At 52.1% G+C, this 23,175-nt stretch overlaps 1 protein-coding gene across 1 annotated transcript; it reads left to right on the top strand.

Annotated features, from left to right (window-relative positions):
* Window positions 1-790: 790 nt before the first annotated feature.
* Window positions 791-17,092, top strand: TSKU (tsukushi, small leucine rich proteoglycan). Its single transcript, XM_035560504.2, has 3 exons — window positions 791-897; window positions 3,311-3,395; window positions 13,600-17,092. The coding sequence occupies exon 3, from the start codon at window positions 13,607-13,609 to the stop codon at window positions 14,663-14,665; it is 1,059 nt and encodes a 352-aa protein (XP_035416397.1). The 5' UTR covers window positions 791-897; window positions 3,311-3,395; window positions 13,600-13,606; the 3' UTR covers window positions 14,666-17,092.
* Window positions 17,093-23,175: the final 6,083 nt, after the last annotated feature.

Below are 23,175 nucleotides of genomic sequence, written 5' to 3'. Positions count from 1 at the left end.
GCACCATTGGGCCATAAACCCAACACTCAAGAAACTCGGGCACGGGGCTGCTCTTTTGCAGCTTCCTCAGAGAATCCCCATAAGACTGCCCATCCTACAGTAAACGGGTCCTGGCTCTCTGCTCCCCAGACTGTGGGGTTTTGCCTGATTTTTTTTTGGCTCTATCCCATGTCAGGGGATGCATCATAGGATTTCTTAGCCTCTGCAGCAATTGGGGGCTGGTCTGGGTGCTCAGCCCTTGGTGCTGCCTTGTCCTGCTCAGCAACTCGGGGGGGGCTGGATCGGACCCTGTCCCTACACACCTGGAAAACTGGGGGCAGGAGGTATTTGGGAACAGGACCCACTGCTATAATACACGAAGGACTGGAAATAGGGCTGAGGGTAATTCTGGACCGAGCCCACAAAAGCAATGGGGTTACAAGGGGTTGTACCCGGGGAGGGGATGCAGGGCAGCAGATGGGGGTGCGAAGCCGGCTGGACACCTCCCCATTTTCCCCCATAAGGGAAAAAAAAAAAAAAGAGAAGGGGGGTCTGCCAGTCGCCCAGCCGAGCACAAGTCCTGCCTCCTGCCTCCTTCCTCCTCCTCCTCCTCCTCCTCCCAGATGTTCCCTTGTGTGCAGCCATCTGTTGAGCTCCCTCCTCCCTCCTCCTGCGGGGAAAGGGGCAGCCCGCCTGCCCGGCCAGCTGCACGCCTTGGAGGAGGAGGAGAAGAAGGAGAAGGAGGAGGGAGGAGGAGGAGGGAGGAGGAGGAGGAGGAGAAGGAGGAGGGAGGAAGGGGACACCCGGCCCCCAGGCTTTGCTCTTGCCGGCTGCCGGCGGCGCCCGCTCCCCGCCGTGGGAACCGGCGCTGCGTGGCCGTGGGAAGCAGCCCCGGGGTGGGAACCGACCCCGGCCCCGGTGAGTGTCCCCCCACCCCCCTCCTCACGACCCCCCCCACGACCCCCCCAATCCCCTCCCCACGCCTACAGGCAGCCGACAAAGCAGCAGCCCCCTCCCCATCCCCAATTCCCCGTTCTGGGGAAGGGGGAGCTCGCTGAATGGGGGGGTCGGGGGAGTGCTGAGCCTCCCCGGGGATGCTCAGGGCCGAGCTGGGGAGGGGTCTGCTGGACCCCCCCCCGACCTCCGAGCGAGGAAACTTTTGGGGTGCCACGACTTTTTGCCCCGCGTGGGACCTCAGCCTCTCCAAAAAGCAGCGGGCGTGCGGAGATGGGGTGTTTGGGGAGGGGAAGCACTGAGCTCCGGCGGGGAGGGAAACCACTTTCCCCCCACCCCTGGCATCCCAAAAAGGGGGGATTTGGGGTACGGAGCCTCGTCCGAGCCCCCCCGAGCCCTGCCCGTTCCCTCCCTGCGGGCTGCAGCCGGGGCAGGACGCGCGGCTCCGGCCGGGTTTGGGTTTTATTTTTATTTATTTTTTTTTTTCCCCTTCTCCTTCCCCGTGCAATGGTGGCTGCGGAGCAATCGGGCTTGCCACGGCTGCAAAGTAATCCGAGCAGCAGCTGGAGGCTCCGCACCGCCTCCCGTGCCCAGCTTCAGGGCTTTGATTTCACACAGGGCTCCCTGTCTGCCTTCCTCCCTCCCCTCTCCAGCGGGGAGCCTTTGGGGTTTTTCTTTTTTTTTTTTTTTTTTTTGGTGTTTTTTTGGTTCCTCCACCCCCCCCCCCCCCCCCCCCCCCCCCCCATCTCGGGTTCTCGTGCTGTAGGAGCTCGTAGGGTTTCGCTGCTCACCCAGAAGGTAAGGGGAGAAAAATCGGGGGGCAGCTTGGGAGGAAGGCAAAGCTTAAAAGAGGGGGGTTTGGGATGGGGCGAGGAGGTGCAGGGGGGCTCAGATAAGGGCAAGGCAAAGCTCCCCGCCCGGGAATTTCCCCTGTCTCTAAGTGGATTAAGCTGGAGGGGAAGGTGTGTTTGGGGGGGGGGGGGGGGGAAGGGAGAGGAAGCAGCCCAGGATTTATTTGTTTGTCGGGTTCTCTTCTTGGGAAAAAAAAAAAAAAAAAAGCCTCTGGTTGTGACTTTTGAAGCGGGAGGTCAGAAAGCACGGGGTTCCCCTGCTAACGCGCGCACACACCCTGTAAACTTTTAAGCAGCTCCATGGAAACTTCTTATTAATGCCGGAGGCATTAAAAGCCCCGGAGCCCGGCAGATTTATTAGGGCAGTCACCCACAACACGTGTCGGCCCTCTCCAGACAAAAGGAAACTTCGCTCCTCCGCCGGGGATGAGCGGGGAGCCCGAGCGGGGAGCAGCGAGGATGGAGAGAGGGGTCGAGGACGGAGAAAAGGGTCAAGACGTTGGGAAGTGGCCTTGCAGCCGTTCCTCATCACGGTTAGTTTGTGGGGCAAAGCCCCAACACAATTTAATTGAAGGTGTTTGAGCCCCAGAGCAGTGAGAGCCCCGCGAGAGCCGAGCCGAGCAGCGTTGGTGGCGGTGGCTCGGAGCTGAAAGATTTCCCCGGGTGCCTGCCGTGCTAAATCAGCTGCCGTGAGCCTGAATAAGCGCATTCACTGGAGTTACAGTGGGAAACTTGTCTCTCGCGGACACTGTGCTATTGCTCTGTGGAAAGCAGCCGGTGCCCGTGGCTGAAATCTTGCATTGAGCGCCGCTCTGGAGCCCGGCTGGAGGCGCGCGGGGCGTTATTGCGGCGGTAGCGAGCACTGGCGTGGTGGAAAGGCAGATTTAGAGCAACGCCTCGGTGGTTTTCCTGGGAATAAGGAGAGGCTGAGAGGACTGGAGGGAGCCCGGTACGTCCCCAGGAGGATTCGCAGAGTTAAACTCGGTTGGTCGCTCCAGGGAGGGAAAGCAAAGGCAAAGTGGGTCGTGGCCACCACTATGCCATCCACACACCAGCCTCCACTGCATTTATAGACCCTGGGAGCCAGTCCCAGCCCCGGAGAGGCCACGGGACACGGGAGGTGCTTGCTCACACGTGGTTTATAAACGAGGCCCCAAGCTCAGCCACCGCCAGTCTCCAGTCCCGGAGGCAGCTGGTGCGCGGGGTGAGCGGCTCGGGGCAGGTCGGGTGCTGTGGGAGACACCCCGCTGGGAAGGAATCGGGGGGCTTTGCTCCAAGAGGCAGCGGGGAGCGATGGCAAAATGCCTGGGGGGGACGAGGGTGTGACCAACACCGCCGGGGGACCTTCATTTTCTGGAGAGGGAAAGGCTGCGAGGGGTCTGCAGCACCCCTCTTTTTCCAGCTTGGCTCCAAAGAAAGAAAAAAAGAAAAAAAAAACAGCATTGAAAGGATGGGAGGAAATAGGAAGAAAAGAGTTGTAAAACAAAGCAAAAATGTAAAAGCTTTTGTCTTTTTTTTGCTAATAGAGGAAGAAGCATCCCGTGGTCTCCCAGCCCTGCAGCCAGCAGCAGCGTGTGCCACCCTGGCGCGAGACGGAGCTGGGAAAAGGAGGTGAGGCCCCGGCTTCGGAGGTTTACACTTTTCCCTCCATCCCTAAGTGCTTTTTTTTTTTTTTTTTCCTTCTTTCCCTCTCTTCTCCCTCCTCCCTGCCCGGTTGGTGGGGACAAGCAGAGGCTGGAGGGGGGGATTTAAGACAAGGCATCCTTGTCCGCAGCCCTCCTGACCCCCGGCGCCCCCGGGGAGCGGGCACGCAGCAGCCGCAGAGCCGGCAGCCTGGCGGGGTATCAAAAGAAACTTCCGAAATGAGCGAACGTGGAGATGTTGGGGGCCGGGAAGAGATAAAGGCTGGCTCGAGCAAGCCCTTTCTTGTATCAAAACTTGGCACCTGGACCCGTCGTGGCAAACGGATGAGCAGGCACGGCTCAGCGCCATTCATTACAGGGGAAGCCTTGAGATTTCTCATTCCTGCTGCTATTTATTTATTTATTTATTTTATTTTATTTTATTAATTTCCTGGAAGCTGCGCAGCAAGGAGGGTGGGGGGAAGGAAAATGCGTGCTCTGGGAATCACCCTGGCCTCCCCCTGCTCGTGAAAGGCTGCAAGAGATTAACCAAACCTGGCTGCTGCAGCGCGGGACATTCCTGCCTAGCATTAACCAGGCTCCCAACCCGCCTGTTGGAGCAGTGGCAAACTGGAAAAAAAAAAAAAAAAGAAAAAAAAAAGCACTTTATCTCCTCTGCAGCCGAGCAGAGGGCCATGTGCTCTGTGTAATAGCTGAGTGCTGGCATCCGTGGGGTCTCTTTTCCTTGCCCTTTTCCCCCCTGCCTGCTTCTTTCTTGCTATCTGTGATGCTGACTGGTCGCCTTCCCCTGTTTGATGCCCGGCGTGTGATGGGTGGGAGAGGGGAGCAGAGTTGGTTTTTAGGGGTGAGGGAAGGTCCTGCTGGAGGAAGAGGGGTCCCCACTCGTGGGACAAAAGTGGGGGTCCTCACAGGGACAGGAGCCAGCAGGTGACTTGGAGATGAAGGGCCCTGATTCCTCTCTGTCAGGAATCGCTGTAGATCCTTGAGGGTTTTTTTTTTTCTCAAAGGTGAGCTGCAGGGGAAAGAAATAAGACTTTCTAATTTGACTTTGAATACGAGATCATCAGGAAAAAATTCAGACTTAAAAGCAAAGCCCCGCTGTGGCACACGGGTCAGGCAGCTGTGATTCCACACCCCCACCACGTCTGAAGCTCTCCAGGGAGGGCAGGATGCAAGCCCAGCCCCAAAATCACCTCTTTGTTCCCAAAACCTCCCCTAACCTGGGAACACGGGGGGGTTTCCCACACCAGGACAGAGGAGGCAGTTCCTCCAAAGCCCTTTGATACGGGTGCAAAGGCTCAGTTCCCACCAAGGTGTGGTGCCTCTACCCAGGAGGAGCCTCTTTGTAGGACATCTCCAGCTCATGGGACCGCAGGAATATGGGGTAGCTTTGAACGTGGCTGGGTTCGTGCTCTGGGTGGAAGCATTGCTCAGCAAAATCAGGTCAAATTAAGTTAGGATTTGGCTTAAGGCAGGGTTGAATGGTAAACGCTGGGTGGTTTTGTGCAGCCTGGGTGACGTGGGGGTCATCGTGGCATGGCAGAGGGGTCACTGAGTAATGGGACAGGAATGGGGATGGAACAGAGCCAGGGCATGGGGCAGAGCCCCCTGGAGAGGCAGGCTGGCTGCTGGCAGCCACAGAGGAGACGTTGAGACACCAAGATCGATGGTTTGAGAGGCTCTTAGATGTTCCTCCACCGCACCGATGTCCCCGGGTGTTCTGTCCCCCAGCCTGGCTGCCCTTTTTGTAGCAGTCAAGGCAGGGCCGGTGTCCTGGACACACCAGGATGTGGCACATGAGGACAGTGGTGGCATTTGGCTGGGCCAGCTGTGGCCATGGCAGCACGGTGGTGATGTCCAGGAGGGTCCCCATGGGGTGAGATGGGGGCAATCTCAGCTCGTGCTCCAGTCCCCGTTAAAGGAAGGGGTTTGAACCTTGGCGGGGTGACTCCAGGTTCACCTCTCGGTCCTGGGGTTGGGCGTCCTTAAGGCTTCAGGAGGGAAACTGAGGCACACGGGGGGGAATTTATGGCAATGTCAGCAGTAGGTCCTGCATGGGACACGGCTCTCCCAACCTCCATTAGATGCCTCCATCAGGGCGATGGTGCTTCAGTGCCTCTTTCTGCTCTGCGCCGGCTCGGTTAGCACTGGGGTTGGCAACCTCGGGCTGAGATATCGGCATGAACCCCTAACACAAGTGCACGGAGAGCCACCAACCACCGTCACCTTCCTTTCCCACACCACCCATGAGATGTTGAAGGATCCAGGGAGAGGAGGCAGAGAGCTAAGGAGACACCACAACACCACGTTACGGGGACAGTTGAGCAGCATCTGGGGTAGGAACTGTGGTGGGAAGGATGCCCTCCTCCTGGAGCCTTTGTCAGCCTTACCCAGACCCCCTTCCCGTCCCCAAATCCCTTTCCAAATCTTGCAGGAGACCTGCTGGGCGTAGCAAATATCTCACATCCTCCCAGAGCCCCCAGTGATGCTCTGCAGGGTGGCCACCACGCCGAGCGGCCCATTGTGCGCAGCGGTCACGTTGCAAGAATTATTTGGGGGCAGGGGGGGATGCCAAGAGAGGAATGAGACAGGAGCCTCCAGCTGTGCTGCTTGCAACAATAACGGCCAGGATTGTATTTATTATCTCCTCCGTGGAGGGTCTGCAGCTGCACGCTGACAGCCACGGGTGGCGAAGGGGCCTGGAGCTTATTTTGCAGGGGAAAATAAAATAATAATAATAATAAAAAAAAAAGCCCACAAAGAAGTCCTGGTCTGGCCAAGGCATCACCAAAGGGCATCCAGCCTAATGTTGCCTCCCTGATTTGCTCTCCCATATTGAAGCCAGCAGGCCTGGGAGGGTGGTGAGGAGATGGGAGGTTGGCAGCTGCTGCTTTTCGGGGAGCTAAAGCTGCACGGGGTCCTCTTAAAACCCTCCCGTTGAGGCTGCAGGCTCTGCCCCCAGTGGATTTCTTTTCCCTGGGCTTTTCACTTGATTTTGGCCAGCAACCGAGGCGTGCCATTGGAGGAAAGCTCTTGCATCTGGATGGCTGTTTTGCAGCCTCAAGGAGAAAGCCCTCGGAGATGCAGGAGGATAAGGGTGAGCTACCTGCTCTGGGTGCACAACATGGCCAAGCAGCTCCAGGAACAGTTAAAAGCAAGGAGTGTAGGAGGCTTTCTCTCCCCGTGCTGTACCTCTTAACATTTCTCCCTGGTCTGGTGCATGGGGTGCATCCCAGAGCGCATTCCTCTCGGATTATATCATGCCTCCAGGAGCTGGAGTGTTATAAAGGAGTACGGACACAGCAGGGGCTGGTAGCGGGACCGGGTGAGGCTGGGAGGCAGGTGTGGGAGAGCATTGTAAAGGGCTGAGGCTGGAGGAGCAGCATGCTGGGATCCTTTTAGCTTTCGATAATTGGCTAGCCAAAAAAATAAGAGCCTTCGTTAAAGCATAAAATGCCCAAAAAAAGGTGTTTCATGCTTTAAAAATTCACATCAGCTTGTTGGTTTATTTGCTCTGATGTCCTGACACCAGAAATGGCAGGACAGGAAGGGAAAGGATGTTCCCTGAAAACCCTGAAATCCGGCATTTTTCTTGGGTACCCCATCTGAGCCCACACACCCTAAGATGCTGGGAAGCAGTGTGCTGCTGCTGGTGCTCCCGCTTTCCACAGACCAGCCCATGCCAAAGTGGAAATGCTCCAAAAGCTGAGCAGTCCTGGGGCTGGCGTGATCAGGAGGCAATGGTGAGACCACGATGCTCTTGTGTGTGTAGCCAGGGCTTCTTGCTTCAGAAACGCCTCCTCCGGGCACAAGCACAGCTCTGCGGGAGGCTGCTGGGCAAAATTAATTTCAAAAAGCCACAGGAGACTTTTCCTCCCCACCAAGGGGAGCGGTTATAACCTGAGAGAGGTTATGGCTGAGACGGAAGGCGGATTTGGGGTAAAAACCCTGGGGTTTGATTGCAAATGTGCTGGAGTTTGCAACGACCTCTTGCACAGATGCTGCCTGGCTGCCCCCATCGGGGTGAAATCCCCGGGAGCTCCCGTGACGCAGCTTTTGGAGGCACGCTGCTCCCGGCCCTATTTCGGCTGGGGATGGATGTAAATCAGCTGGAAGGCACCCCATGGGCTGGCGAACCTGCCTGTGCACGTTTCCCCTTGTGGGAGCCAAAAATACCCCGCACCGCACCTCGGTTTCCTCCTGGGGTTGCCGAAGTGGAATAAACTGTTGGTGGTTTAAGCCCTGGGATGATAAATCACCCCTGGCCTCTTGCAGAGCAGATGGGATTTGTGACATAAACAGTTGGAGCGAAGATTATTTTAACAGGGCTCTCAATTTATTTTGTGAAAAAAGGAGATGCATCTAACTTTAAAAAAGAGAAGGTGTTTGAGCAGAGCAAGGGATGTCGCTGAAACCAGCGACAACAAACCCGTGGTGTGATGCTGCTGTGGGGTTTGGAGGTGCTTGGCTCCCTCCTGACCATCCCCACATGTCTTCTGGTGGGCTGAGGAGGGGCTGCTTGCTTTTGGCTTTGGGCTTGCAAAGCACTTCTGACGTTTAAAGGTTTGTCTGGCTTGGTTCTTGCTCATCTTACCCGTCCCATCACCTTTGATGCCTATAAAAATCACCCTGGAGATGGATGGAGAGCAGCTGTGGGATACTGGTTAATCGTTGACTTTCTGGCTCAGCTGCTGCTCCGTGCTTGCAGCTGACAAAAATGAATGGAAATTAGGGAGCTCTGGGGGAAAACAAGGAGTGGGGTCTTGGTTTTCCCTTCCTTGGCCCTTCTGGCTTGCCTTACCCCCAGTTCCCTGCTTTTTGGTGAGATCCGAGTCTTGCAACGATAGACTTGACGATGTGGTTATTTCCATCCCCAAAATATAGGCCTATTGCCTACAATTGTCTCATAGCCTGGATTCCCAACACCACTGGGTTAATTACTTGCTAATGACTCCCCCTTGGCAGTGGGGCTGTTGACTGGATGCAGACGAGGTGGGCTTACATCCAATATTAGAAATCATTAAAGTGAAAAGGAATTCATAACTTTTTTTTTCCCTTCTCCTGTATTTAATCCCGATTTTCCCAAATGAGCAGGAAGACAACAAAAACCATCTGTGGGATGATTTCAGCTCCTCTTCATGCCCTCGGTGCCTCTTTAGCCGGAGCCACAAGGGCAAATTCGGCTGTCCCAGGGGCTGAGTGCCCCCCAGCCCTGTGCTGGCACACACAGCTGGGGAAATACAGTGAGGTTAAGGTGGAGACAGGGTCGCACACCCCCTTCTTTATGTCCTGGTGGGAAATTTGGGATGGCCCAGCTATTTCAGCAGCTTTGCACTTCACGTCGATAAAACCATCTCTGATAACGTATCACCCAAAAGCAATTCAAGCAACGGCTCCTGACAGAGGGGTCTGTTAAATCGGGCTGAATTTAGACGTGCCAAGAGACAAGCCCCCATCCTGCTGTCACCAACACCTACAGTAATTCCATGAACTTCCCAAACCCACCTAGGAACACCATCAACTCCCCAAACCCACGCAGGATCAAACCTCATGAACAGATACATTGGATCTCGCTAACTCTCCTCTTCCTAAGCCTAGGAAGACACAAGTGCAAAACCAGGACCCCAAAGCAGCTAAAAACAAAAATTCTCCATCTACAGGTCCCATCTACACCAAAACTCCTCCCTAAGGAAGCACGGATTGGTTTAATGAGCTTTGCAGAGCGGGCACACACAGCTCTTTGCATATGGGGACTGCTTCAGGGAAGAGCAGAAGTCCTTTACTTTCATGGGTTCATGAGGAAAAAAAAAAAAGAGAAAAGTTGTCAGCAGCAGTTTCTTTATCATGGGAGGAGTGTGTGATGTGAGACAAGGGATTAATGGTCTCGTAGGCTGGTTGGAACCAGTTTTGTTGTGTGCTCACACTGGTGTTTGGGATCCAGAGACCTGGCTGTGATTGTAGCTGCGGCGTCACTCGGGCTCGGCCCGCTGGAGCCCAAACCGGAGAATTGCGGCTGTTACTGGTGCTGCGCCCCACCTGATCGTCATTCTTGTTTGACACAATAATGAAGGAAAACAATTAAAAAAAAAAAAGCCCTCTGAAGGAGTTCTGTTGTTTGAGAAATGGCTCAGGAGCATCCTGGCACTGCGGAGCTGCTGTCCCAGCTGCGTCTCAGAGCCTCCCAAGTATTTATAGAGAAAGAGCCAACTTTCTCTCTGTTTTTTATTTTTTTTTCCTCCTTTTCTTTAGCAGTCTGGAGGATTTATGGCTTCTATCATATCCCATGCAGCTCGCTACATTTTCCAATAGTGTTCCCTTTCCCCTGCCCCCCATTAAAGGCAGCCAAGTGGGCCTCATGGGCCTTCCTATGAAGATTTTGCCTTTTGTTCATATGGCTGACGCAGGAGGCAGAAGAGAATCCCCAAAACTTTTCCCTCGATGAAATATTGCTGCTTGCACAACTCCTCCACCCTTTGCTAAAGCAGTCACTTTATTTGCAGGAGCGGGACTCCTGCCCTTCCCCTTTGCCTCTTGTCCTTAAAGGTTGCTGTATTTGCTCTTAAGCCAGAATGCTCCAGTTTAAACAGCAAATTCACAAAAAAAAAAAAAAAAAAAAAAAAGGAAATTCTACCCACATCTGTGCACTGCGCCTTAGACAGAAAGGAATTCATGTCATCCCAAATCTGCTCTGTTTTTGGGCCACCAGGGAGAAGACTTCTTCTCCCCATCCCTGTAATCCTGCAGCTGGGCAGGAAAACTTGCTGGAAAACTAACATCCAATGGGGAAAAAAGGTTAGTTTTTGTTGGATGGGTGAGCATGGGTCTTGTCTTTGGTGGGTTTCACCCCGTTCTGGAGCAATTTCTTTCTCTTCACCCTATTGTACAGACAACCTGGGGTGTCTGCTCTACTTGAAGATCACCTGCATCTCCTCATCCCCCATGAGAGGATGAGTCCCTGAGCAGCAGGCTTCTATCGAGGGTTTGATGTGACTGCAGATCCCTCCTAGGTGGGAAGCAGGCTTCTTTGGGAGGTTTAGATTGAATATCAGGAAGAATTTCTCCATGGAAAAGGTCCTTAGGGATTGGAACGGGCTGCCCAGGGCCGTGGTGGGGTCACCGTCCCTGGAGGTATTTAAGAGACGTGTGGACGTGGTGCTTAGGGACATGGACTTGGTAGTGTTGGGTGATGGTTGGGGTCTTTTCCATCCTAAATGATTCTCTGGTTCCACGAGGTGGCAAAGTCTCAGCTGTGGATCACTGGAGCAGCGAGAAAAGGGTTTAAGGAATAGGGGAGGGAGGAAAACGAGTGCAGTGGGAAGTGGAACTTTGCAACACCACCACAGCAGGGCTTTCCCCTCCCACACCCCAGACCTGGGTTTCCTCTGTGATCTGTTTTTAAAATCAGAGTGTCTTTTCAGGGATTTTTTTGGCAGGAGAATCTCAGTGCGAGTTTTCCGCCTGGGTCCTGCTAAGGGATGAGCAGAGCAGGGAGGAGGGGTTGGGGCATCTGCAAACTCAGGTGTGGGGAATTGGGATTTGGGGAGGATGCCGGACACCCTGCAGGGAGACCATGAGAGCCACAGAAAAGAAAAAAGTCACTGAGGAAGGCAGGGAAAAACAAACCAAGGGGTGGTTGTCTTCTCCTGGTGGCTTTCCCTGCTCTCGATCACCGTCCCAGGCGCTGGGGCTGGAGATTTCTGGGCTGTGGTGTTGCCTCCGGGTGAACGTCCCCAGTGCTGTAGGAAGGATAACTCGTTTTTCTTTCGCGAGGGGATACCTTGGCTTCCTGCCTTTATCAACAGAGCAGCTCGTAGGCAGCCGTCCAAAGGCAATTTGATGCGGTTTCAAATACACACTGTACGCAGATGAACTGTAAATGCCTGTGGCATGTTTCCTGCCCCGTTTCAAAGAGCTGTATCGATTGCTCCATGCGGCAATAAAGCATGCCCATACCTGACTAAGCTCTTCCTTGATTATCTGGCAATACAAGAGTCTCTTCCTTGGACTGGAAGGTGACCAGCACCTTAATTTCTCCTATCTTTTAGGAGAACTGGCCAAGTGGCTTGTTAGCCGAGGAATGTTTTGTGCTGCTCCATAAGGGACTTTTTAACTGGTAGCAATGGATCGCATCTCATCTGCAAAGCCAGTAAGGGAGATCTTGGGGCGCTGGTGCCAGGAGGGAAGAGGCAATAGCTGCCACATAAGCGCCTGCTGGGTTCTGGTCCAGCTCCCACCAAAGCCGGATGCCAGGAGGAACCGAGCTGGGGTTTCAAAGGAGGAGTTAGGAGGCATTTTCCCTGTTGAGACCTCAAGTGGGAGGGATGTGAGCGATGAGCCACCAGGAGACTGAGGTGACACTGGTGCAGGTGCTTCCCTGTAGATGAAACGTTTATCATTTGGGGGTTTTTAGTTTCCAAAGGACTCCCCACTGCTCTCATTTCCCTTGGTAATGGAACATTTCAGTGTGTTTCAAAAAAATAAAATAAAAATCAGCTTTTAGTTTAGGAGTGGCTACAAAATGGAGCAAGCTGTGGTCTGCATGCACAGAAACAGAGGGTGGATCGGCCTTGATGTCATTAAGAAAGGGATATCTGGATGTGTGTCTGCAGAAAGCAGCCCTGTCCCCTGCATCCCCTCTGCAGACACGTGTGTTTTCTCAAGAAACCATTGAGATGGGCTGAGACTAGGGCTCATCTTACAGTTTTTCTGTTGTTTCTGCAGAATAATGTAACCCAGAGGATCGCGTGTTGGCCTTTAGCAGTGCTCTGTTTGCAGGCTTTTTGGTCAGAGTCCCAAACTCTGTTTTCAGGAGGTCTGGGAGTTGCTCCCAGACAAGTCATACCAGTGATCAGGGCGATATTTTTGCAAAGGCATTTTTCCTTTTGCACTTCTTTTGCCCGTTGGCAAGTCAGCCTTGGTGGGTCTCCTGGGAAGGAGCATGGGGCCAGGATGACCATGCTGAAAGGGGAGAGAAATTGCTGCCAAGAGGAGGTAAAAGGAGGTGTCAGCTGCTGGGAAATGGTCCTGGGAAGGTGCAAGGGCTGTGGGGAAGGGGAAGTGGGATAGGTGATACTGCAGGGATGTTAATAAAGTGTTTTTAAACAGAGGTGGGAAAGGTGAGAATAGAGACCAGGGGGCTGAGATGGGGATGGGAACATGAGTTTAAAGGGGATTATTTTTTGCCAAATGAGTGTTTGGCATGTGAGTCTGTGTTTATCAGCAGCATAGCCAAAGAGCGGTGCCATTGGATCTGCTTGCCTGCTTTGGTTGGAGTTTTTTTTTTTGTAGCCAGCCTCCCAGAGACCTGATTTGTAAGGCATGAGGAGCCACCACCCGTGGCTGTAAGGGGGACCAGATCAGCCCTCTTCAGCGACGGAGGGGCAGAAATGTCTCAGAGAAAGGTCAAAATCAGAGGGGTGGAGAGAGCTCCTCGCTTGCTGGCAGCATTAATCAGGGAGAATACTTAATGTAATTAGCAAAGAGTCCCCAGGGAGTCTACATGAAACAAATTGGCTCTCCCCACTCGATGCCTTTGAGGGAGCAGTGGCCTTCGTCTGTCCTGCCTGCCACCATCCAGCGGTGTTTGTCTTGGAGGATGCTCTGATGATGCCATTGTCTCTGTCATCTACAGGAAATTTGAACAGAGTTTTGGTTTTTCCCTGGTCTGATAAGGGTTTGGGGGGATGCCTAAAGTTCTCACTGAATGCGCGGCCTCAATGATTTCTGCTACCTGGTTTCTCTCAACCTGGTTTCTCTTGAACCCGGTGCTCCCAAAACGCACGTGGATGCCCTGACTTCTGGGCGGGACATGGTGAGATCTGGGTGCTGAAGTCCTCTGGGCTGTAAAAAGACTCAGTATTCGAGCTGCCATTTAGCCTCACATCGAAGGGTCCAGTTGAAAGGATGCACGTTGTGTAGATTTTGCTTGAAGGCAGCCTATTACAGCGAATTTCCAGTTGTACGTTAACTTGGTTATACCTGCAAAGGCTGTTGACCCATTTTTTTTCCTCCATTAAGTTCCCACTGGGGTTCATAACATGAGAAACACGGTGTTTGGGGCATCCATGCTATTTAAGGGTATACTTAGTCTTTCTCTTTGTGAAGACAGAACTCAAACCATTATGTACCTTCAGTAGAGTAAAGGCAATTAAATCTACTTTCTTGTTTTCCAGGTCAACAATGCAGTTCACAGCCTGGTTCAACCTGCTGCTGCTCCTTCCCTGTTTTGGTACCACCAAAACCTGCTTCCCCGGCTGCCACTGTGAAGTGGAAAGCTTTGGTCTCTTCGACAGCTTTAGCCTGACCAAAGTGGATTGCAGCGGCATAGGCTCACACATCGTTCCCGTCCCAATCCCTCTGGATACCTCCTACTTGGATCTGTCTTCAAACAAACTGGAAACAATCAATGAATCGATGCTTACTGGCCCTGGATACACCACCCTGGTGAGCCTTGACCTGAGCTACAATAAAATTGCCAAGATTTCCTCCACAACCTTCTCCAGGCTTCGCTACCTGGAGTCTTTGGATCTGAGTCATAACTCTCTGGAAGTCCTTCCAGAGGATTGTTTCTCCAGTTCCCCTCTGGGTGACATAGATTTGAGCAATAACAAGCTTTTGGATATAGCAATGGACGTTTTTGCCTCCAAAGGTCAAGGAAAACCCCTGAATGTGGATCTATCCAATAACATGCTCAGCACAATTACGAGGCACCGCGAGAAGAGCATCCCCAACATCCAGAACTTAAATCTTTCTGGAAACAGGCTAACGTCTGTGCCAAACCTCCAGGGCATTCCCCTCCGATACTTAAATCTTGATGGGAACCCTCTAGTCAAGATTGAGAAAGGAGACTTCGTGGGGCTGACAGATTTGATTCATTTATCCCTCAGTGGCCTGCGTGGCTTCAAAGAGTTATCCCCATATGGTTTCAAGGAATTACCAGCCCTCCAAGTTCTGGATTTATCCACCAATCCCGATTTGAGGTCACTGACTGCCGACGTTATCTTTGGCTTGAACTCCCTACAGGAGCTCAACCTCTCTGGGACAGGCATGTCATCCTTGCCAAAGACTGTGCTGAAATACCTGCCCTCCATCAAAAGCATCACCCTGGGGAAGAACATACAGTGTCTTAAGACCATCAAAGAAGGACAATACCACCGACAAATTGGGCCGACCAGAAAAGAGGTCCTCAACTGCCACGACAGCCATGGGGCCGTAGCAGCAGCGCCTTACGTTTTGTGATGAAAGAGGACAAAAAAGGGATGGGGGAGCTGGGGTGGGAGGGTGGGGGGCCGCGGGGTTTGTACAGGTGTCGGACTGAGATGGCTTGCAGTGTGCCTTTTGTAAAACTGTTGATAATTTATATATTTGTACATGCCAAGACTTGATTGTTCGTGGATTTTATACATTCGCCAAACCCAGCCCGCCTCCCCTGCAGGCTCTTGATCGCACCCGGGGTGCTGAGGGCCAGCACGCAGCCCCTTGGCTGGAGAGCAACGCTGTGGGACAATGGGACCGAGCTGCTCTGTGAGTCCCAGGGCAGAACAGTTGCTCTGGAGCAAACCTTCCTGCCCCAGACACGCCTGCAGGAGCACAGCTACGCCTCTCCAGAGTGCACACCAAAACACCCCAACTCCGTAGCTGTTGGCTTACAACCCCGCGCTTCACCCCCCTTTTTTTAATTATTATCCCCCAAGAAGTGCCTTCTGGATGTTGCCTTCATTAGCAGCACCCTGTTCCCTGCCGTGCACTTTCAGTCTGAAGAAGCATTTCCAGACAAACCTGAACGCAGGGTGCTCCTAATGTGCTGGTTTTTACATGTTGTTTGCATAGACGTGCAATGAACCTGGAGGAAGTAGATAACTCTTCCCACTCTTTTCCCCCTATTTTGCCATCTCGATCCTTTCCATATCAAATTGCTTTAGGTCCAGCCTTGACAGCCTCCTGTCTTTTTAACCTTTTGTTGCTCGAGATGATGTGCAGCAGAGCAAGAGGAGCGGGGAGAGAGGGGTCCGCCGACACCGCATTGCACCTGGGCACCAGCCTCCCACGAAGCAAATTAACCGAGCTGCAAAGCGATCGTGTAGCCTAGCTTGGGAAGAAAAACAACTCCCTCCTTCCTTTCTGAATGAGCCTAGGAGGAAATTCTGACAAGGATTCTCATCTCCATGACCTTATCGAGCCAAGACGCAGACCCTGAGGACTTCAGAGGAAGCTGTTTCTAGGCTGATGTTCCCCATCTGAACTCGACATCTGCAACTCAGCTGAGCTCATGTCAGGCAATTTCCAGAATGTGCCAGGGGAAGAATTAACGCTGATGCCTGCAACCCTGGAGCAATTTGACTATTAGAGGAAGGATCTTGGGGTTTATTTTTTTCCAGCATTGTGGCTTTTTTTTCTCTTCCCACAGCTCCTTGGCTGTCAACTGAAACCTGATGAAAAGCCTGGTCCTCAAAGCTTTATTTTTACTTCACTCTGAGATGCTGGCAATGCACGGGGGAGCCCCTCTCATCCCACGTCTCATCCACATCCATGTCTCATCCATGTCCACATCTCATCCAAGTCCACATCTCACCCACATCCACATCTCATCCATGTCCACATCTCATCCACATCTCTGGGCCAGGAGAGAGCAGGGGAAGGCAGCAGTCAATGCCGGGTGTGAAGCCTTCAACCTACTCAACAGAGCATCTCCCATGGAGGTGTCTGCTCAGAGTCCAGCCCAAATCCCACACACTCTGCCCTGGGGATGGGAAGGGAAATCGTGTAGGGGGTTCTGCTCAGACTGATCTACACCCAGCCTTGCATCAGGGTGACTTTGAAGTGTTGGAAACAGGTTTAGGGGGGTCCATGCAAAGATGATGGGGGCATAAACCCAGCCCACAACCCTCCTTAGGAGTGCTGGGAGGAGCTTGGGCTTCATCCTTACACCCCCAAAGGTCTTGGCAGAAGGAAAATGCGTTGCCCAAAGCTACGGGGGTGGTGGAAAACAGCTGAGCTCATAAAAGCCAGCTGCTGCCAGGGGGGCTGAACCCAGATTCAACGCCTTACTTTGGATACTGAAATCTGTCTCCCACGTTTTCATCCATCTCCTTTTCTGACTGGGGACCTTAGGGTGGGATTTTAACCCTTTCTTTCAGTGCTGGGGGCTTTGTCCCTCTAGTGAGCCTTTGAAAGGCTCAACCAGCCTTCACATTCACAAGAAACACGGTGATTTTCTTAAAAAGGCAACAGAATGGAGACCCACATGGGAATAGCAATGGGGGCAGTGCAAGATGGGGGCAGTCTGGGAGGAAGGGGGTGGTTTTTAGTGGCTCTTGCCTTTTTAAGAGAATTATTTTCTGCTGGCAGAAAAATGTAATTAAAAAAAAAAAAAGTGGTTTAATTTTATAAATCCGTATGTAGATGCAATGTTACGAGGATCATACACTGTTAAAATCACCGTCTTTGCACCACTGTGGTAAATTTAAAACCCAATGTGACAATCCAACTGAAGACTGCAAGATTTCCTGGTGTAATCTCACGCTAGCTGCTAGATAAACAAGTCTTAGCAAAGGCTGGCAAATACCGTCGCTGTATTAGTTTGTTGTTTGTCTTTTTCTTAAAGAACCTCAGCAGCATTGTAAGGCTTTGTGATTAGTCACAATATAATAAAGTGATTTGGAGGAGAATAAACTCAGATCCCTCGGATTTATTGCCTTAGTGCTTGGAGGGCAGTTGGGTCCAAAGTACAGCACTGCACGTTGCTCCCAGTTCTCGGTGGCATCTCCCTTTGCTCAGCCCTACCAGAATCGTGGGTGTTGCTCCTCCAAAATGATATGTTTTTTGGCTCATTGGGCTCCATTTGCACTAGGACAAAGGCTTGAGGGCTTCACTAGGTCCAGGCAAGCTGACTCGAAGGAATTTATGGACATGGGGCAGCGTCCATAATTGACACAAGAGTATCCAGAGCAAATTTCCCACACCAGGATCTGCTCCAAAGGTTGGTGGGAAGGTCTTCATGGATTTAACAAATTTGGGAAATGGGCTGCCATGGGGGCAGCAGGGTTGAAAGGCTGGGTTTGCGGTGCAGGGAATGTCCGTGAGCTGTTTTACAAGTCCCTGGGGGTGGGAAGATGAGCAGTGGCTCGGTGTGCAGAGGTGCTTCATGCCAGACTGCAGAGCTTTTGGAGGTGAGATACATGTGGGTATGGGCTCAGCGCCACTCCCCGAGGAGTGGGGACTGTTGTGTGGGGGGTTAAGAGCATGCAGAGCTGATGCAACTGAAGAATAAATAGCAGCAGGATCCCACCAGGGCTTTGCCTGCTCCTGAACAGCAAGTTTAGGACCTGTAGGGGAAAAGCCGTGGATGACACTCGGAGATGGATGCTCCTTTGGTGTCCTTGTGGTGATGGGAAGCTAGGCTCTCCAAATTCCTTGGGGATGCCCCCATTCACACATTGCTCCCAGCGCTGTGTCGCCTTGTCCCTACCAGTACTCCTCAGCTCCCAAATCTTAGCTCCCTCTTGTTTTCCTGGTCATTTTTATTACTTAAATAGCCTTTCTGAAGCCCTCTGCATGGGAGGAGGCAGGCGAGATACCACCCGCAGCGTGAGCCCCCACGATCTCCAGGTCATCTCCAGGACAGCTGAAACACAGCACAAGTGTCCCCGTGGAGGAGGAAAAGGCTTCAGGCTTGGAAAATCGAGGAGGGCCTTGTGCCAGCTTACTGAAGCTGCTGTCAGCCTGATCCGAGGTGTGATGGACTAAAACCTGGTGTCAGACATCACCCGGGCCAGGACAACCCAGCCAGGGTGGTCACCTACAAGCTCGGGTAGTCCCCAGCTCTGCGACCAGATATTTTTGCCGTGGCAAGCAAGATGGATGCTTTAATTAGAGGCTGCATATTTTTAGAAGCCGGAAAACCTCAGCGGAGGCTGGGCAACAAGGATAGGCTGGGGTAGGGAGGGGAAGAAGCGGCTGAGCTGCTGTTTGTTCCCAGCTCTGTCTCCTGGAGGGGTATCAGCATCTCCCCCTCCTTTCCAGCATGCTGGGAAAGATATTGAGGGTCACTTCCCCCAATCTCCTTCATGTCCAGGGCTTGGGGACAGCACAGGACAACCCGCTTGTCTTTTATTTCATTTTATTTTATTTCAGAAGACACAGCTCCTGATACCCCAAAGGTCCTTATCACTGGTCTGTAGGAGCTCTTTCTCCTGGCTGTCAGCCCACAGAAGTCCCTCACTGCCTGATTATGTGGCTGGCTGCACAGCGGCAGTAGGTGCTGTCCCTTTTTTAAAAATAGCTGTATATTTTCCATTTTGCAGGACGTTTTCTTTCCAGCAGGTCTGTTCCACACGTCCTGGCTCGGTCAGGCTGGAAATCAACGATGCACTCTTGCCATGCCAGAAAATAACGTTGTGGGTCTGGGGACAGTCCTTCTGGCTGCCTTGGGACAGCTTTGGGGCAGTGAAACCCTCTGCCTTTTTTAGAGGCAGCAATGCATTGGGCATGCAGGTATATTCCTGCTGCACCACCCCTGCACATCTCCATCCTTCCCGTTTTGAGTGGATGGCGGAATTGGGAGCCTGAATAAAAGGTGAAAATTTTGAGCTGAAACTGGCCCAGCAGATAAATCCTCTGGTGTAATAAGCTGGGATTGGGAGCACCGGCCCTTAACCATTTCTTTTTCTCCCAGTGTTTGTATGCCTGCGTGCACACCTTAAACATCAGAATAAAACCACCCACCTCCTGCCCCATTCCTACCCTGCACTGCCTCTTACAAACAACATTAAAATAAAATTGGTCTGGATGCTTCTGTGAAAGCTCTGTCCTGCAAAAATCCCCACCAGCTGCAAGGAGAAGGCAATGGGTTTGGGCAGGGGGATGTGCTCCATCCCCTCTTCCTGGGGTCTTGGTGCATCCCAGGAAAATGATTCAGCCTCCAAAAACCAAGCAAGCCTCCCCTGGATCCTTTCCCACCACCTTTTAGCACTGCCGATGCCTGCCCAGCTCTCAGCACCGCGTGCCCCCCTCTGCTTCCTCGTTAGCAGTGGATGCGTGTCACGGGCGCTTGCTAGTAATTGACTCGGGCCGTGCTGGGAATTTGAACCTACATTTCAAAGAGATCGTTAACCTCCTTTTCCTTCTCTTTGAACTGCCTCACTTTATTGTAGGTTAAAGGAAGCAGACGGCTCCTTCCTCCCAGAGCCTCTTTTGATGGGAGCTTGGCATGTCGGAGCGGGGAGCGCAGGGAGATTGTACCCGTGCCAGGTTTCGGAGGGGTCATGCTGCCCCCTCATTTCAGAGGGGGTTGAAGATAAAGGAATGGCCCAGAGATGCCCAAGGGATTGGCAGAGGCATTTAATTCCGGTCACATAGGGCCAAGGAAGGGCCACAGATTATTGGTTGCTCACCCAGAAGGAAGGCTCAAGCCCCTTTTCCATGGTGGATGTCCTGGGTGGGCTTGGCCACACAAATGACCAGTTTTCTGACGTGTGTTTCCAATATTCTTTAAGTCACATAGTGACTGAGGTTGTCCTGACCTTCCTCCCCATTACATCAGAAAAACACACACACACAAAAAGTCTTCAGACATGTTCCAGCAAGCTGAACCAACCCATCATTTGACCACACAGCCACTAGCAGAAACGTGGCAAGAAGAGCCCGGTGCCATCCTGGTCCCTCTTCGTGGTAACATCTGGACTCTATGATCGTCTTCATCCATGCTAGGTTCAAAACAGGTGTAAAACCTATAACTCAGCCCTGGCCGGGCTGCTAGGGAAGTAAAGGTATGTAGGACTGTGAGGCATTGGACTATTATATTATACAATATTCAGAAAGCTCTGCCTCAGCAGAGCTGAGACCTGCATTGTTAGGTCTCCACTGACAACTGGGGTCATCCTTGGGACAATGGTCCTAAAATCCTTGCACTGTTAATGATGCTTAGTGTGTCTCACCACGGCTCCCATGTGGGGTGAATGCAGCTCCTCCCTAGTACCTGTGCAGAGAGGGAAGGTCCCTGGAAGGACAGTGGTGGATCTGCTCAGGGGAGAGCAGAGAAGATATTTCCCACTTACCAAACATCCCGTGATAGTCCCATCGTGCCCATTTCGCTCACGTTCCTTTATGTCTCAGCCATTGCTTCTGCAGATGTCCAAGCACATGGGGCCAGTTTGCTCCAGGAGAGCAAGATCTGATCCCTCATGCTGTGAGCCCACACTACAGTAGGGGATTTGTGCTTTTTGGTGGGGCAACTCCACCAGTTTCCTTTTGTGGCCCCATCCAGCCACTGCATCTACTCCTCCATCCCATGCTGGCTGCAGTTCATGCCCACCTGGTGCAAAAGATCTCCTCTGGACTTCAGAAGGTGCTCATCTGAATTGTCGGCTTGCGTTAGCCATCCTCTTGACCCCTTGGTAGATGCTCTACCAAGCATCTCTGAGTGGCCGGAGTATGTTCGATATACATCTTGTTCAGAAAGTCTTTGAGAGGATCTATCTCAGCACTTTTCTCTCCACCACCTGGGACAGGACCACATACGATGGGTAGGAAGAGATCCACGGACGGAACAGAGCTCTGGTGTGTCCCCATGGCTCTACTGCGGTCCCTAATCCAACAATACCAAGCTGTTAAGTCCCTTTCCACCAATAATTGTCCCTAATTTTTTGCAGGACTTGTCCATACAATGATTACCACAGCTGAGCAAATCCCAGATTTTAACCGAGCCCCGGCCACTGACCATATTGAAACTCTTAGCTTCAGCAGCTGTGGGGGAAAGCATGCCAGTAAAACCCCAGTAAAGCATTTATGCTAATACGTCCCACTTCGTGCTTGCAGAGAACTGAGTGCACATGGTTACCACAGGTCAGCTAGCACTCATAAAACCTCATTGAGTTGATCAAATATCTGAGAACTCATATTAAAAGCATCAATCAATCTGTCCTGCTGCATAACCTGTGGGATATTTCTGAGGAACGATGTTCCTACAGTCGTTTTTGTTTTACCAGTACTCACCACAGCTCTTTCTCTCATCTCCTCAGTGATTACAAAACCTGAAATAATGTAGAGATTTATTTGTCTTAGAGCCATCTAGGACCTGCATCCCAGAGACAGCAGAGGTGAAAATCCCCTTGAATAACAGGAAAGGAGAACACAGAATATATCCCTATAATATCCCAGGGGACATGCCTGCATAATCCTTGGGTGCAGATGTCCTATAATGCTATTTTCAACACCATTTCTTAAGTGTCTTATATCTGCACCTTGAGCTTCACAGGACAAATGCTGTTGCACTGCTAGACTGGGAAGGGTCCTGCCCCAGAGGGCTTGCAACCAGAGGAGAGCTCCAAAGGAAATGTTATCAGAGACATCCAGGAAGATTAGGGCTGTGTTTCAGTCTGTTTTCCCAAAGCCTCATTGCAAAGCTTTATTTTTTTCCCTGGTCACTTTAGGAATCCACGTTGGCTCCTTCCAGTCCATATCTGCTGTAAGGTTGTCCTAGTGGTGTGTCAAGAGTTTTGAGAAGTCTGGTGGGCTTCTCACTTCGGAGGCTATTTCACAGCTATTTCACAACTGAATTCACCAGTGAGCCACCTTTTCAGCCCCAAATATTCCTCACCAGAATATTCTTTTCAGCTTCACCTTCTCAGCTGTTTCTACACCCACACTCAAGCAGGCCAGTCTCTGCTCCACAGGAGTGGGAAAGAGCACTACACAGTGATTTTGAGGTGGGGGGAAAGTGTTTCTCCATGGTAGTTCTGCAAATGTTGTTTGTGGGGTTCCAGCAGTCCCAGAAAAGCAATGGTAAGTCATCTTTGCCTGGAGAGCATCCCCTAATCATAGCCCGTAGTCCATGGGCAACCAGTTTTGGATAATTCTGTCTGGAATTGCTTCAGCTTCCTCCTTTCTGAAGCTAAAATCAGAGCCAGCAAAATCAAAACAGAGAAGCACCACAACTGTCAGGAACCCCATCCTAGTGTCAAAGGCGATAGCAAAATTGCAATAACATCCCAGCAGGCGGATGGGAAGGTTGTAGAAATTCCTTTATTTTCTCTCTGCAAGCCACAGGAGAGGACAGAGACCCTCGTGCCAGGTCACGTCCCACATTTCAGAGCCACGGATCCCCATCCTTGCTGCAGGAGAGGATCTGGCCGCCCTGTCCCAAGCAGCAGCTCCCCATGGCACAGCAGGGCTGTGCAGTTTCCAGCAGAGCTCTGCAGCCAGCCAAGCACCATTAGCCCAATTTTTTCACCCAAGCAAGGAAGTCCTGGCTCCTGGCAGGCTTATTAGCTTTGGCACCGACCTCAGTTGAGACCTGGCCAAGGCATTTTGGCCGCAGCTGGACCTGCCTGGCTTGCGTCCCACCAGCTTGGGTCTCTCCCCATTACACTTCCCAGTACCCTCCTGGTTTAGCATGGACAGAAGAAGCTTGTGTGCCTGCCCAGCTGAGCGATGGGGATAGCTACGGATTTGGCAGTTAGGGGGCTGTTCAGACTCCAAACGTCCTCTTCAGACATCCAAAGATCCCCGAGATTCAAACACTTCCTTGCAAAGTACTTGGTGCCTGCCCTAGTGCCCACTTGCACACGAGTTTCCTTGAGCTGCTGGTCACCTGGGCACAGGCAGGGATGAATAATTTGTTAGTTGCTTTTATTGCTCATCCTCCCTCCTTCAAACTCCAGACATGTTTGAAAGTCTGGAAGAAATCTGTTCCCAAGGATTGAAATAGTCTCAGAGGCAGGTGGAGAGGACAAAATCCCAGGGTCAATGGG

The sequence above is a fragment of the Cygnus atratus genome, chromosome 1 (assembly GCF_013377495.2).
Source record: "Cygnus atratus isolate AKBS03 ecotype Queensland, Australia chromosome 1, CAtr_DNAZoo_HiC_assembly, whole genome shotgun sequence".
NCBI classification, from domain to species: domain Eukaryota; kingdom Metazoa; phylum Chordata; class Aves; order Anseriformes; family Anatidae; genus Cygnus; species Cygnus atratus.
Note: the sequence above shows the minus strand (reverse complement) of the source record. Positions and strands in the feature narration are given on the sequence as shown.

Bases quoted from the DNA above. Each gene is read 5' to 3' on its own strand.
- TSKU (XM_035560504.2), top strand. From the start codon at position 13,607: ATGCAGTTCACAGCCTGGTTCAACCTGCTGCTGCTCCTTCCCTGTTTT.